Raw genomic sequence first — 15,569 nt, forward strand, 5'->3', positions numbered from 1 at the left:
GATATAAAGCTGTAGTGATACATCTGAAACTGACCCAACAAATTGTGTTACCCTATGACCAGTCGTCACATGTTTTGCTCGCATCGGCGCTGTATTTGTACAAACAAGGATTTGCTGGCCGTCGTTGCCTATGCTGATGTCCTGAACCACGTTCACTTATCTGTGCTCTTGTCAGACCTCCTGGCCCCCCTTTCCTTCTGTTTACCGAATTCGCTCGTCGACTTTATGTGTTGGACTTTATGTGTTGGAGACCGTGGCCGGCACCGCTTGGAACTGCCCGAGCAGCCCCGTCCTGAGTAGCATCTTTGCTGCCTGTACTGCTATTGACGATTTACAGAGAATCTTCTTGATATCCACACATGGTTGCTTGCCTGCCCACATCTCCTGTCGTTCCTCTATCCAGTTCCTGCATTCGAGCAGGATGTGTCGAACTGTTTGGGGTCTGCGACTGCATTGGCATTGGTCGGTGTCGGCTTTCTTGATGGCGCTTAGATAGGCCCGGAGGGCGATCTTGCCGGTACGCATCTGGGTGATCACTGAGCTGATGGCTCGGTGCATCCCTTGGTGCTTGTCGAGTGTCGCTTCCCAGGACTCTACCTGTCCCGGGACCCAACCTGTCTCAGGACAGCTACTCCAGCTACACTCCGAAACGCCCGACCTCCAAGAGCAAAACGCATGCTCGTAGAGGTCGCATCAGCTGCGCATTAGAAATTTAAAGTGTATCGACTGTGGCTACTTGGTTAGGCACTAGTGTATAGGAGACTCTCCATTAACTATTGCGTCAGTATAGCAAGTGGAGGCTTGTGATGTGTGGCAACCACTTACTATACTCCACTAAGAGTAGGTGGCCGCATTGATAGCCTAGCCGTTATTTAGCAAGCTTACGGGTGGGCCAAACGGATTTGTTACAGACAAAAAAGGCCCGGGCTAAGAGTCCGTCTTTCGTGTTGTATCGCGAAGTTTGGGGTCGTCAAGGCGTCAGAGGGCTGGCCATTGAGGTCTGCAAAGAAGTTTGTGGCTTCTAGGAGTGAAGAAGTTGTGTCGGCTGATTTTCGGGTGAGTGCTTCCATGCTAGGGTAAATCAAGGGTTAGGCGTATTAGGGTCCGTGGTTGCACAGATTTTGTCTTGGACTCGGGGAAAAGAATCCAGACAAAAACTGAACCCCTTCCAGACCTAGGACAGATGTAGCTTCCTTTCACTATGCAGCCCCTGGACTATACCGAATAAATAATTTCCACTGTATTGTTCGCCTCCATCTGCTGTATCTGTAGTCTGCTTGTTAGAGCTGCTAAGGACTCACAGCAAGGCAGTTACTACGTGGGCATCACGTTTTTTCTACATGGGCATCAGTCAATAACATGATTTCCACTAGTTACATTATTTACCTCTATCTAGTATGTATGTATGTATTTTTTAACGTACCTCTATCTGGTGTAATCACGACATCTGCGTTGCTAGGAAGGGCCCAAGGCAGCTACTACGTGGGCATTGGGTTTTTTCTACATGGGCATCGGGATTATGTGGGCATCAGGCTTTATGCACTCTGATTGGCTCTAGCTTACAGGTACAAGGCCCATAAAGGCGGTGAAGTATGTGCACTAACAGTGGGCCAAATGTCAAGGATTCTTTACAAGTAGCAACACTACAGTTGCTGTGAATTTCTTCTTCTAGAAGGGCTATTTCACAACCTTTGTCTCTATACTATTTATTTGAGCTGCCTTTATACCCAAATATAACCACTTGATTCTCATTCTCTAAATATAATGCAATCTCCCTCTCTGTCCATTAGATACAAAGCTTGTTATTCTTCAGTATCTTTATCTATCCTTCTCTAGATGTCAGCTACACCCCTTCTTCCTATTCTGAGAGGATTATCCCCCAGCTCCCAGGTGACCTCAGCCTCTATACAGCCATTCTCTGCCTTACTCTACTGGCTGTCATGAGGTTGTTTTCCTGAGTAGGTGCAGCTACATCATAGTACTTAAGAGTAATAACATAGGATAAAGAAATCATATATCAGTGAAGTCTTCAACACAAAGAGTATCCTGTCCTTTTTACATTTCTTTGTATAAGTATCAGCCATAGAATTGGCCAGGGGAGACAGGTACATTGGCAGAATTCCAGAGCATAGAATGCACTAACAGACACATTTCTAGCCAATCAGAGTGCGTAAATTGGTGCCCACATAAGCCCGATGCCCATGTAGAAAAAACCCAATGCCCACGTAGTAGCTGCCTTGCCGCGACCCCCCCTTAGCAGCACTAGCAAGCAGACTACACTACATACACCGGATACACCAGATACACCAGTGATAGCAGATAAAGATGAAAGCAAACGCTGTATCAGACGCTTCAAATGCTGTAAATGCAAACGATGTAGCAGAGGCGCTACAAATGCTGTAAATGCAAACGATGTAGCAGAGGCGCTACAAATCAGTCAATTTCCAGACGATGTCCTTCCGCCTGAAGGGACGTACGAGTCTCGCCAAGCTCTCTTTGCTGCTGTAAATGCCTGGGCAAGGCCTTGAGGCTATGTATTTATAACTGGAAGGTCTAGAAAGCCCCTGAAAGCTTGTACCCGTTCGTTCACTTCTTCTCTTGGTCTACCATGTGTCCACACTCTTAAGATACTTCAAGAGACAAACCAGAGTCTTTCCATTCAATATTTTCACTCCCATTGGCATCTCAAACGGAATCAACTTCAGAAAAATTATATATTAGAGCCATTTAAGACCCCGACTTTCAGACGACCTACCCAGCCGGCCACAAGTACGAGGCGCGAGCCGTCTGGATTTGAGAATGTTGAGCCTATGAAAAGGAAAGATCCAAGATGTAGCAAGTGTCATCAGGTTGGCCATATAATGACTTCAAAGGCATGTCCTCTTAGGTATTCTGAGCTACTGAATAAATAATTTCCACTGTATTGTTTGCTTCCATCTGCTGTATCTGTAGTCTGCTTGCTAGTGCTGCTAAGGGGGGGTCGCGGCAAAATCTTGCTTATATAAGCCAAAAAGGGTTTAGTAAGCAAAAAAGGGAGTCGGAGTACCAAATGGGGGGGTTTATGTACCTCGTGCCTTTTCTGCGACCCCCCCTTAGCAGTGAAAAAACTGTAGATACACCAAATACACTACACTACATACACCAGATACACTACGCTACATACACCAGATACACCAGTGATAGCAGATAAAGATGGAAGCAAACGCTGTATCAGACGCTTCAAATGCTTTCGATGTAACAGAGGCGCTACAAATCAGTCAATTTCCGGACGATGTCCTTCCGCCTGAGGGGACTTACGAGTCTCGCCAAGCTCTCATTGCTGCTGCGAATGCCTGGGCAAAGCCTCGAGGCTATGCATTTGTAACTAGAAGGTCTAAAAAGACTACAACTGGCCGGACAAAAGCTGTTGTTGCTTGCGATCGAACTCAAAATCTACCAGACCCTTCAGCTATACGAAAACGCCGAACTTCAAGTCGAGTAACTGGCTGCAAGTTTTCAGTATTAGCTAAAGAATCGCCAGATAGGCATTCCTGGACCCTAGTTCACCGGCCAGGCAAAGAATACGCCCAGCATAATCATCCGCCAAGTGATGACCCATCTGGGCACCCTACACATCGCGCTCTCCGAAAGGAGGATAGATCTAAGATTTCGGATCTAGTAGCAGCTGGCGCTCCCCCTCGAAATATCAGGACATATATCTATACTACGTCGGATACGCTCGCAACAGCACAGGACATTCGAAACGAAATTAAAGCTGTGAAGCAAGGTTTACGCCAAGGGCAAAGCAGCATACAAGCCCTCATCGAGCAACTCACCGAAGAAGGCTTTAGGTACCAGGTTCGGGTTAATTCAGAAAATCATCTAACAGCACTTTTCTTTGCACATCCTGATTCGATAGCATATCTGCAAGAAAACCCTGATGTCTTGTTACTTGATTGCACATACAAGACAAACCAGTATGCTATGCCACTCCTGGATATGATTGGGGTGGATTCCTCCCAAAAATCATTTTTCATCGCATTTGCATTCCTCTCGGGGGAGACAGAGGATGATTATTTATGGGCATTACAACACCTCAAGTCTTTATATCAACAAGGGCTTCCTTCTGTTGTTCTTACGGATCGATGCCAGGCAATCATGAATGCTGTTCCAGTATATTTCCCTTCTGCTGCTGCCTTGCTTTGCCTTTGGCATGCTAATAAGGCAGTTCTCCAACACTGCCAACCAGCTTTTGGCCTTAAGCGTAATGAGTCACCCGATAGTCCAGAGACCAAGGCATGGGAGGAGTTTTATGGATGCTGGCACTCCATAATCTCATCGCCAGACGAAGAAACCTACAAGACTCGTGTTGAAAGATTTAGGTGTCAGTACGCCTCACAATACCTTCAAGAGGTTGGGTATGTCTTGACATACTGGCTCGCCCCACACAAGGAACGGCTTGTAAAAGCATGGGTGGACAAGCACTTGCACTTTGGTAATACCGCTACTTCAAGGGTTGAAGGAATTCATTGGCTGATCAAATCGCACTTGGGAACTTCAAGATTTGATCTTTTCGATGCTTGGAAAGTTATCAAGAATGTAATCTTGGCTCAGATGAAAGAGCTTCGCCAAACACAAATCTCACAAAGAATGTCTATTCCTCTAGATATCTCTGGGACAAGATTTGAAGCTGTCCGTGGCTGGGTTTCACACCAGGCTTTACGCAAAGTCCAAGAGCAGGGCCAGCTTCTTGGAAAGCCCCTGAAAGCTTGTACCCGTTCGTTCACTTCTTCTCTTGGTCTACCATGTGTCCACACTCTTAAGCTACTTCAAGAAACAAACCAGAGTCTTTCCATTCAATATTTTCACTCCCATTGGCATCTCAAACGGAATCAACTTCAGAAAAATCCTATACTAGAGCCATTGAAGACCCCGACTTTCAGACGACCTACCCAGCCGGCCACAAGTACGAGGCGCGAGCCGTCTGGATTTGAGAATGTTGAGCCTATGAAAAGGAAAGATCCAAGATGTAGCAAGTGTCATCAGGTTGGCCATATAATGACTTCAAAGGCATGTCCTCTTAGGTATTCTGAGCTACTGAATAAATAATTTCCACTGTATTGTTTGCTTCCATCTGCTGTATCTGTAGTCTGCTTGCTAGTGCTGCTAAGGGGGGGTCGCAGAAAAATCTTGCTTATATAAGCTAAAAAGGGTTTAGTAAGCAAAAAAGGGAGTCGGAGTACCAAATGGGGGGGTTTATGTACCTCGCGCCCTGTATGGGGTTGGGCTGCCCGTGTAAGGGTTTAATAGTGATAAGGGTTGATAAACAGACATTGAAAGCTAGGGTTTGCTTGCATGCTATCACATTACTGCCTAGTTTGTCGAGTTCTTGAAAAAAGCGCAAAGGCAGACAAACAACGTTTAGTGTCAACGACAGGCCTGTCTTTATTGAATAGTAGCATATGGAAAGATGGGCCGTTGCTTTTTTTATTTTTTATTTTTTGACTTTTTATTTTTTTTGGTGTTGGATATATACAAATTGCGACAAGCCAGCCAGCCGGATAACCAACTTACTAGTTTTCCAGTTTTCTAGTGAGTGTTCCGGTTTTAATTCGTAAAGTTGCATGTTATCAATGCAACTGCCTCTTGGTTCTTGTCAAGTGGCGTGCTTGCCTCCCCCTTGGCCTGGTTCGAGATCTTTCTTTCCGCAGTTGCAGTTTTAAAATCGGATGATTTAGAGTACCAACACCTCGTTCGTGTATGCTGCTCAGCTCAAGAAAAGCTGACGAGGGACCCGGCTTTCGGCAAGATCGGTTCTCTGTTTGCTAGGCCTTGAACACCGAGAAAAGCACGAAATATGAGTGAGGCTTGATACCTTGCTTCTTTTTCTGCCTGTTTTCGTTCATGACTGTGCAACCCAACCCCCATTGTCTCTCTTTATTTTCGTCGTTAGTGCAGGGCTCACCGAGCTCAAAACAGGATATGCAAATTTGCTGCAGCTAGCCCCAACAGAGCCAAGTGCAAGTCCAGACCGTCTTCCTCACTTTGGCTAAATAGCCAATTGCAGATAAATTGCAGCCAAAAGCGGACATGCTAACGCCGAAAGTGATTGGCAGGAGTCGCGGTGAGAGGAAGAAGAAGGGAAGAGAGAAGGAGAAGCAAAGTGCTAGCCCCCCCCGGCTACCAAACCAGAGCCCGTGCAGGTACATTTCGGTATGTACATACTTTGATAACAGGCTGCGATAAAGCCACGCCAAAAACAGACCACTAGCAGCGTAAGCCAGGAGATTTAATGCTCTTTAATGTCTCTATTTTATCGATCTGGGCACATCCTTGGCCGATATATCGCCTTATCGACCTATCCTGATGTGTACATGATTCTTCTTTTGGTTATGCAACACTACTTGGCTGCCCTGGCTGACCCTTGTGGATTGGCGGCTCAGATAACTCCTTTATGACCCTTTATATGAGGCTTTGATATGTTGTTGAAGTATATGTGTACGCACGTTGAAACTAGGAATATAAATATGGCACAAGCAGAACTTGCTTTCAAGTCTGGCTAGGCCGTTCTGTGACTTCTGCTATATTCCAATTGAACGAACTATCTGATTTCCTTGACGCCTGCATTGAAGCTTTCTTCCCCTCAGCGGACCTGCACTTACATCCATCTAATTAACTACGTTTTGCAATGTCTTCCTCTACAATACACGCCCAAGACTTTATGAGCGTGCTGCCGCCAGAGTGCTGCGACATGGTTTGGCAGCTTCTTCCCAGCGACGCTCTCCACAGCTGCATGCTCGTTAGCAAACTCTGGTACTCAGATGTCGTGCCTCTTCTCTACAAAGACGTCGTTCTCGAATGCGACAACTACTTCTTCCAAAAGTTCTCCCAAGCTATGCGCAACAGCCCCCATCTCGCACTGATGGTGCGCAGCCTGACATTCACCCACTCTGATCGCCTTGCCAAGGATATTGACTATTTCATGGTCAAGTGCATTGAGCCTCTGCGTAATCTGCAGTGCCTACGCCTAGACGGCGCGTTTTCTGGCTTTGGTAAGCGTTTGGCCCAGATGGAGGAGAGAGGCTCCTGCTTCCCTCATCTGAAGGAGCTTCATCTCGGAACTCATGGTCAGATGCTTGCCGACGTCTCGCATGTCTGGAAGCTTCCTGCTCTTCAGTCGCTGCAGGTTGTTATTGGTGATTACACGCGCTACGAATTCGACTTTTCCAGTTGGCCCATGGCTGAGAACCTGAAGAGCCTCAGCCTTTCATGTGCCAATATCGATTACCAGAGAGTATCTTCTCTACTTTCCCTGGCGCCAGGCTTGTGTCGTCTCGACTTTGTGGATTTCCGCGATGTTACTGGTACGTATTACTTGAAGATTGCCCCCACCCCCCTCGCTTAATTTCCTCCTCCTAGTCTCGCTAACCATGGCTACAGAACAAGAATCCGCACAAGACTATTCCAAACTAAAACTAGAGCAACTCGCTGATCTTGAGTGTCTTATGCTCGGCGTCATAACGTACTCTAAGATGCATAATGTTGATGTTATGGATATTATGCCAGAGCGTGGCCATCTTCAGCCCATTACCAACCTTAAGAGACTACACAAGCTAGATGTCTCCGTCAATTCGCTACTGGGATGGTATCCCGAGGAAGCCCCGCGTATTTCCGACGTCATTCCGACATCCCTGACCACACTTACACTCAACGACGACTGTGTGGGACAGTGCGGCTATAAGTGGACTGAGAAGCAACTGATCACTCGGTTGTGGGATCTGCTACGGGCCACCACTACGGGTAACACGAACGTGCAGACCATCGAGTTTGGCCCATTGGGTGACCGCTGGACTGGTGAGACGCTAGACGAGCTGCGGCAAGTCATTAAACAAAGCGGCTCACGGTTTGAAGAAGAAATGGTAGAGGGGCACGGTCAGTATCTCAAGATCCACGTGTAAACGAGGAAGCGGACGTGGGGGGTTTCTAGTGAGAAAAACAGGGTGGGCCTACAGTACACACGCATGAAATTGCTTGATAATGTTGAAACGAGCGATTTGGTTTTTTTACAGTCTTGGTGGATAGAACTATACGGGAGAACGTGGCAGCGTTCTGGGCAGGACAAGACTAGATTAGACTTTACCGTCACCTAATACTACTTGATAGAGCTAGATTTGTGCATTACCCAGCGTTATCTCATGTGATTCATAGGGAGTGCAAACTAGCTAACCTCTCCGTAAAGTAGGCATCAACGTAGAAGGTCACAAAAGCACGCCGTCTATCCGGTGGGCATTCCTATAGAAGAAGCAAAGGATTGAGTGCGGAATATAGAAAACTTAGTGAAACTTAAGCGGTATGGCGAGCGAGTGTGAGTAGTCCTGGTATAAAGCTCTGCCCTTGTTTTGTCTTTGTCTGATGGCACCAATCAGCCGTTTACTTGGTGGCAATGCAGCTAAGCTAGGCCAATCAGCAACGCAAGCATACTAGTTATGCAGTGCAACCCTCTCAAGACTCAAACAAGACCTAGATCTAGACCTTGGATTAGACAACGGTAAGGGTGAAGATGCCTTTTCTTTGATTGTAGCCCTATTCTGGTATGGCTCATGCGACTTCTCCCGATGGAGGCCATAAGCAGGCTATCGGCTGTTTGTCTCGGCCTTGCTGTTAACATCCTCTGACAAGCTATTACTGCAAAGAGATATGATGTGGGGGGGGGGGGGGGGGGGGGGCAAGGCAGCTGTTTGATGCTGGTAGCCCGCTAATAAGTTATCTCTGATTTACTATGTATATTCAACCGATTCCTAGGTAGCCAGCGGCTTTAGCTCACACAAATCTTGGCACTATGTAACTAATAAGCTGGTTTATGATTTTTTTTGTGCTATTTAACGTCTACCTACTGGTTTTCCACAGAAATACGACAGCATGCAGGAGTTCACACATAGCTGTATGTATGTATGTATGTTTTATTTAACGTCTACCTACAGCTATTTCACCATAATACGACGGCCTTCCGGCCGGGAGCACCTCCCGGGCGGTCCGCAGTGACAGGAACGCATAGACTTCAACCTTCTCCTATGACTTTTTAGGGTCCAGCAATATAGCCAGATTGATTGATTGATTGTACTATTTAACGTCTACCTACAGCTATTTCACCGTAATACGACGGCCTTCCGGCCGGGAGCACCTCCCGGGCGGTCCGCAGTGACAGGAACGGCAATATAGCCAGGAGGGTCTCTGTATAGCGCGGCCCGAGGGCGTACCTGTCGGGATCTAGGATTGGTTACCTGATATAATGTGAACTCTTTGAAACAGGTAAAAAAGAGAAAAAAGAAATCTCATCTTCTGCGTAATCTGGGAATCGAACCCAGGGCTAATCGAAATCATTACCTGATGGCAACGATTAATGTTACCACTACACCAATTACGCCTTTGACATTTTGTGCACGTCTTAATATGGATCAAGAATAGTATATATGACCCTAACCCAACTCTCCCTCTTACAACTTTGTCGAGGAGGGAACTCTCCCTCTTACAACCCTCCGGGGGGTACCTTTGAGGTCTGGTGCCTCCCCTTCTTCCGGGCTGCTGGAGGACGACGTCTATGACACTGATAAGCGTCTTTCATTCTTTTCTTCTTCTTTGACTCTGTCATGGATCTTGACAATGAGCTGTGGAGCCTTGAGGCCGCACTTACCCAACTTTGAGGATAACCTCGTCGTCGACTCGCCCCCTTTTTCACGACAACTTTTGCGATCGCCAACTCCTCATCGCCGCAACACCACTCCAACTCAAGGAGTTCACCTTCACGCTCAGGACTGAATTTTGAGAGTTCACACAGTCCGCACCTTTTTTTTTTTTTTTGTTTTGTTTTCTTTCTTGCGCTCCTCTGTCCTCGGATAGACTGGTGACTGTGGCATGTCACTAGAAAGGGGGCTGTCTGGCGCCTCATCCACACGCGCAAGGCAGCGGCCACCAGAAAAGTGGAAGGATATACCACGAGCCCTCGGATGCTCACACAGTCTGGTTTTTTCTCGTCTTTGGGGGGGTTTTCCCAGGCTGCACTGGATGCTGCCGTCTTGCTCTCGTGATTTTCACGACTTCAGGAAGCGTGGCAGGTTTTTCAGAGGAACGAATGTTTGTGGGGAAGTTGGGGGTTAGCCCCACTACTTCTGGGCTTAGGGTATATCTGGGGATTTCCTTTTTTTTTTTTTTTTTTTTTTTTTTTCTTTTGTTTCTGACGACTACAGGTGGAAGACGAGTAACAAGCTTGCTTGGGAGCATACGAGCTTCTCTCGTCCAAAACCCGTGGTCAGCCCTGCAGAAGGGTTAATTCTGTCCGGTAACCAATCCGGCGTCGTTTGATCTTAGTGATTCCAGTAGACGTTAAATAAATTCAAATTCAAATTCAAATATATGACCCTAACCCTAACTATAACTTCATTTGGAAGCGGTGAATTGTCAAATAAACTACGAGCCTACAGTTATTGTAGAGTTCAGCAGTTGATAATACTCTTGCAAAGTGCTTTATTTTCTAGTCGAAGACTACTATCACGGCCTGGGCTTCTATTGAAATAATTATAATTTTCTTTTTCCTGCGTCTTGGGGTTCTAAATTGTAGATGCTAGGTACAAGGTTGGAATGTAAAAAGGACTTCTACAGAGCTAACTAGTTAGTTGTATTACAAACTTAAATCAACATCTTAGATGACAGAAATGTAATTAGACTCCTACTGCAGTATGCTACCTTTATATTTAAAGAGTCATGCCAGATACAGAAGAAAATCATAACACGGACACAAACCCAAGAGTAAAACGCCAAAATATCGAAGAAACCAGTGTCCAACAAAAAAAAATCTATAAATTGAAGCGCTTGCGGTCTTTCTCCATGCCCGCCTTCCATTCCCACTGCGTAGCATCCTCACCCTCGCTGCCGGCTTTGCCAATCCCCTTGTCAATTCTGCGCAGCTTGAGCGTGAAACGGGGACCGAGCCTAAGGAGTGGAAATGCGTGTGTTAGCGTACATAAGGCGGGAAAAGCAGGATAAGAGGGAATAATGACTTACTCTTGTAGACCAGACCGAATATCTTCAACGCCCTTTAGCTCTTTGCCGTCAGCACCAGCAATCTTCTTTTCGGTTTCACGGCGATCGCGGAACACGTATCTATGTCTACGCACAAATATGAAGTCACGCTGCGAGTGGAACGTCATGACCGTGCGGCCTACCAGCTCGGGCTGCTTAGGAAATAGATTGCCTAGCATGCGCGCCGTCAAGATACCCAGTGGCGTGCGAAACCCGTTAAATATGAGTTCAGGGATATGACCAGTTGCATTGCCGTGACCGGGGATGTACTTGCCTAGCAGCCATGAGCTGATGGAGAAAGTAGCGGTCGGGCCGGAAGGCAGGAAAGTCACAGTCAGGCCAGTGGGCTTCTTCTGGTCTTCGCGCAACATAACAACGGCGTTGTAGTCACGGTTATGCGCAAACTTGGCAATTTCACGGAGCGAGTACTTGTACCCATAGCGGTGGGCAGTGCGTCGGATATATTCAGAGTTCGGGAACAGCTCACATAGCAGGCGGGCTTCGTCGTGAAGTGTCGAGTTGAGTGATGTGGTAACCAGGATCTTGGGCGCCGGCCGTGGACTGTTGTCAAACAGCGTGGGGAACTTCTTGGCCAGCGAGTCGGTTGTCATTTGGAAATGGATGCTGGCGGGCTCGTCGTCAGGGTTCTCTTCTGCCGCATCAGCCGCTACCTTTTGTGCCATTTTGAGCTTCTGTTTCTTTTCCTTGAGGCGCTTGCGCTCCTCCATCTCCTCTTCGTCTTCCGAGTCCAGCATGCTATCCCGGTCAGACTCGCTGTCGCTGTCTTCTTTTTCTGATAGATCTTCATCTATGGCCTCAGCAGCCTCGCGCTTTTGTTGTGCGCGCTGGGCACGCTTTACATCGACCGCAGCACCTAGAGGCGCATTCTCAATGTCCTCGGCAGTATCCCATACACGTTTGTCTTCAATAGTTTGAGGTTTGTTAGTAGCTAGGCGCTCAGCCTTTAACAGAGGGTCCCGGGACTCTTCTTTCCGGCGGCGATGACGAGCTTCATGGCGCTCTTTAGTGACTTTTCTCTTATGCTCAATGAATAGGGCTTGGCGCTTGAGGCGATTGGCGCCCTTGGAAATGGATATGCTCGAAAAGGAGCCACGCGGCCGCGAGGAGGTAGGTGCCATTGCAAGAAAGAAGAAAGGGGGGGGGGACAGAGGGTATTTTCTGATGGTAATGTGATGGTATGCACATGCGATGCGCTTGGCTAGTCCTGAAGTTTGAAGCTCGTACCAAAACTTTTTTTCCTTATCGCTTATCAAGAGAGTGAAGGGTGCTAATTTCAGCAAGTGGGGTCCGTATTTTAGACATAGTGACTCTCCACTTTGAGTAAATAAACGGGTGCTAATATAACCCTAGCCTGTGCAACCTAGCTTGTTCCTTTTCAGTGGAAAGAGTCATCTGCTGACGAGCACCCGCCAAATTTTAACACTTGCCTCACAGCCTCTATGACCCCTCCATAATTTCTCCTCCAATCTGGATACAGCTAACATTTCGAAAGCTGTATCTTCTTTACTGAGGTGAATGCTACTGACGACCTGCCCGCGCCTGTCTTTGAGCTCCCGATTTGCTTCTGGCTGTTTGTCTAATTGCTTTCTTTCATCATCCCGCAATCTCTCCTCCCTCTATCTTGCTGTCACTGATAAGTCTCGCATTGTATCACCAGTCAAGCACTTTCGTTCTACTGTCTATCCTTTATATACTGGCTCTCGCCAACTCCACTCTACCTCTTATAAGTCCGAGTCTCTTCAAAACAAAACAAAACTTCCTAAAATGGCCGCCAACACTACTACGCTCAAGGGCCAGCCCCTTGATCGCCCCGCACTCGATGCTCTTCTCCGCCGCCGCATGTTCTACACTCCCGGCTTTGAAATTTACGGCGGATCTGCCGGTCTCTTTGACATGGGTCCTCCTGGTGTCACCCTGCAGGACAACATCATCAGTCTGTGGAAGAAGCACTTTATCAACGAGGAAGCTATGCTCGAGGTTGATACTACCGTTTTGACTCCTTACGATGTGCTCAAGGCTTCTGGTCACTGCGACAAGTTTACTGATTGGATGTGCAAGGACCCTAAGAACGGAGAGCTTCTGCGTGCTGACCATTGGGTTAAGGATACCCTCAAGGCCCGCCTTAACGCCAACAAGCTTGCTCGCGGTGAGACTGTCACCGAGGAGGAGGACCCTAAGAAGAAGAAGAAAGCTGGCAAGGTGGCCGCCCAGAAGCTAACCGACGATGTTGTTAAGGAGTATGAGGAGATTCTGGCTCGTCTCGACAACTATACCGGTGCCGAGCTTGGCGAACTGATTGTTAAGCACGACATGAAGAACCCTGCCACTGGCGTTATTCCTGGCGAGCCCAAGCAATTCAACCTCATGTTCCAGACCCAGATTGGCCCCAACTCTGCCAATGTAGGCTTCTTGCGGCCTGAGACTGCACAGGGCCAATTCCTCAACTTTTCTAAGCTGCTCGAGTTCAACAACAACTCCATGCCCTTTGCCTCCGCCTGCGTTGGTCGCTCCTACAGAAATGAGATCTCGCCTCGTGGTGGTCTGCTGCGTGTCCGTGAGTTTTTGATGGCTGAGATTGAGCACTTTGTTGACCCTGAGAGCGGCAAGAAGCATGCCCGCTTCGCCGAGGTTGCCGACACTGAGCTAGTTCTTCTAGACCGCCATACCCAGCAGGATGGCAAGACCGATGTCCGCAAGGTCAAGATTGGCGAGGCTGTTTCGAGCGGCCTGGTCAACAATGAAACTCTGGGCTACTACCTGGTCCGCATCAACAAGTTTATGGAAAAGATTGGGGTTGATATGAGCAAGTTGCGTTTCCGCCAGCACATGGCCAATGAGATGGCTCACTATGCTGCCGATTGCTGGGACTGCGAGCTGCTGACCTCCTCTGGTTGGGTTGAGTGCGTTGGCTGTGCTGACCGTGCTGCCTATGATCTGGAGGCCCATGCCAAGCGCACTGGCTCCCCGCTGACTGTCCGCGAGCGCCTGGAGACCCCCATTGAGGAAGAGAAGTGGGAGGTTGAGCCTAACCGGAAGGTCTTTGGGCCTTTGTTTAAGAAGGATGCCAAGACTGTGGAGAACCACTTGATTTCTCTGTCCCAGGAAGAGCTGGCTGCCCTCTCTAAGCAGCTTGCTGAAGAGAAGAAAATCACTATTACTGTCCCCGGTCTTGCTGACGCGTCGACTATTGGTGCTGAGGCCTTGAAAATTGAGCTCAAGAAGAACACTATCCATACTCGCGAGTACTTCCCCCACGTTATTGAACCCTCGTTCGGTATTGGTCGTATTATGTACTCGCTGATTGAGCACAGCTACTGGACCCGTGCTGCCGATGATGGCGGTGATGAGGCCCGTGGTGTAAGTTTACTATACCATGTTTCGTTGATATCTCTGCCCTTTTTTTTTCCCTTTTTTTTCACGTTTTTCTTTTTTCTCTTCCCCTTCTTTTCGAATGTAAGACAATGTCGCATTAACTCTATACTTCTATCTAGGTTCTGTCCTTCCCTCCTATCGTTGCCCCTACCAAGGTCCTAGTCGTCCCTCTATCCAACAACCCCGACTTCAAGCCCCTGACAGACAAGATCTGCCGTAAGCTCACTAGCCAGGGTATCTGGGTCCGTACCGATATTTCGGGCGCTACCATTGGAAAGCGTTACAGTCGTAACGACGAGCTGGGAACCCCGCTGGGAATCACCATTGATTTCCAGTCGACTAGTGACAACACTGTTACCCTGCGTGACCGCGATTCGATGACACAGGTCCGTGGCGATGAGGACGCAATTATTGACGCTGTCCGGTCTCTGGTTACTGGCCAGAAGACATGGGCAGATATTGAGAAGGAGCTGCCCAAGTTTGATGGCCAGAAGGCTTAAATCCAGGAATGTTGCCGTGTGTATCCTTTTTTTGTTTGGATACTCACTTAGCCCCCTCCCCCTCTCCCCCCAAAAAAGGGTAATGTCAGTGCTTTTATTCTTCACTGTTTGTTAAGAGCGCCTTGGCAAAGGGAGCTTTTAGAGGCCCAGGTCTAGTTAACAGGAACAAAACGGATTAGAGATACAATGAAATAATGATAAAAAAAGCCGTAAACATTACTTTCTCGTGTCTGAGTGTGTTTCTGAGACGATGCTTCCGAAGATCCAGCGGTTAAAGTAGGGAGTAAGGCCTTGGATTAGATATTTATTGGGGTGCCTGGAGCATTCTGCTATGACAATGGAGGGTGGGTGGGCTCAAACCTGGTGATATAAGCCCTAAGTCCATTGGATGTGCAAGAGAGCATGTGCATGGGCTTGTGGGAAAAGGAGAGAGAGGCCTCGGTTGCAGGCAACATATGTAAGGCTTGACAAACTAGAAACAAGCACTGGCTAAGGCGATGTTTGAGAATGTCGAGGAAGAAGAGCAAGGAAATCGAAGAGGGCCGCCCTCACGGTCCCCTTTTTCTCTGTATAGCTACGTGTATAAGAGGGAGCTGGCGTTTCCTCTCAAGTCTCATTGGA

The 15,569-nt window shown here is 47.8% G+C and overlaps 4 protein-coding genes across 4 annotated transcripts; 3 read left to right on the forward strand and 1 right to left on the reverse strand.

The window, feature by feature from the left end:
• Positions 1-3,192: 3,192 nt before the first annotated feature.
• On the forward strand, positions 3,193-4,973 carry HOO65_060222 (mutator-like element transposase; the record flags this gene model as incomplete). The annotated part of the gene is made up of 2 exons (XM_071003808.1): positions 3,193-4,756; positions 4,909-4,973. 2 exons carry the CDS (start codon positions 3,193-3,195, stop codon positions 4,971-4,973), a joined length of 1,629 nt encoding a protein of 542 aa, XP_070857572.1.
• Positions 4,974-6,667: 1,694 nt separating this feature from the next.
• HOO65_060223 (uncharacterized protein) lies at positions 6,668-7,937 on the forward strand (the record flags this gene model as incomplete). Its single annotated transcript, XM_071003926.1, has 2 exons — positions 6,668-7,343; positions 7,420-7,937. 2 exons carry the CDS (start codon positions 6,668-6,670, stop codon positions 7,935-7,937), a joined length of 1,194 nt encoding a protein of 397 aa, XP_070857573.1.
• A 2,892-nt stretch (positions 7,938-10,829) lies between these two features.
• HOO65_060224 (Ribosome production factor 1) lies at positions 10,830-12,194 on the reverse strand (the record flags this gene model as incomplete). Its single annotated transcript, XM_071003906.1, has 2 exons — positions 10,830-10,965; positions 11,038-12,194. The coding sequence occupies 2 exons, from the start codon at positions 12,192-12,194 to the stop codon at positions 10,830-10,832; spliced, it is 1,293 nt and encodes a 430-aa protein (XP_070857574.1).
• Positions 12,195-12,840: 646 nt separating this feature from the next.
• Positions 12,841-14,948, forward strand: HOO65_060225 (Glycine--tRNA ligase 1 mitochondrial; the record flags this gene model as incomplete). The annotated part of the gene is made up of 2 exons (XM_071003755.1): positions 12,841-14,433; positions 14,568-14,948. The coding sequence occupies 2 exons, from the start codon at positions 12,841-12,843 to the stop codon at positions 14,946-14,948; spliced, it is 1,974 nt and encodes a 657-aa protein (XP_070857575.1).
• Positions 14,949-15,569: the final 621 nt, after the last annotated feature.

Source organism: Ceratocystis lukuohia, assembly GCF_044167205.1.
Source record: "Ceratocystis lukuohia strain C4212 chromosome Unknown Supercontig6_pilon, whole genome shotgun sequence".
Taxonomy (NCBI): domain Eukaryota; kingdom Fungi; phylum Ascomycota; class Sordariomycetes; order Microascales; family Ceratocystidaceae; genus Ceratocystis; species Ceratocystis lukuohia.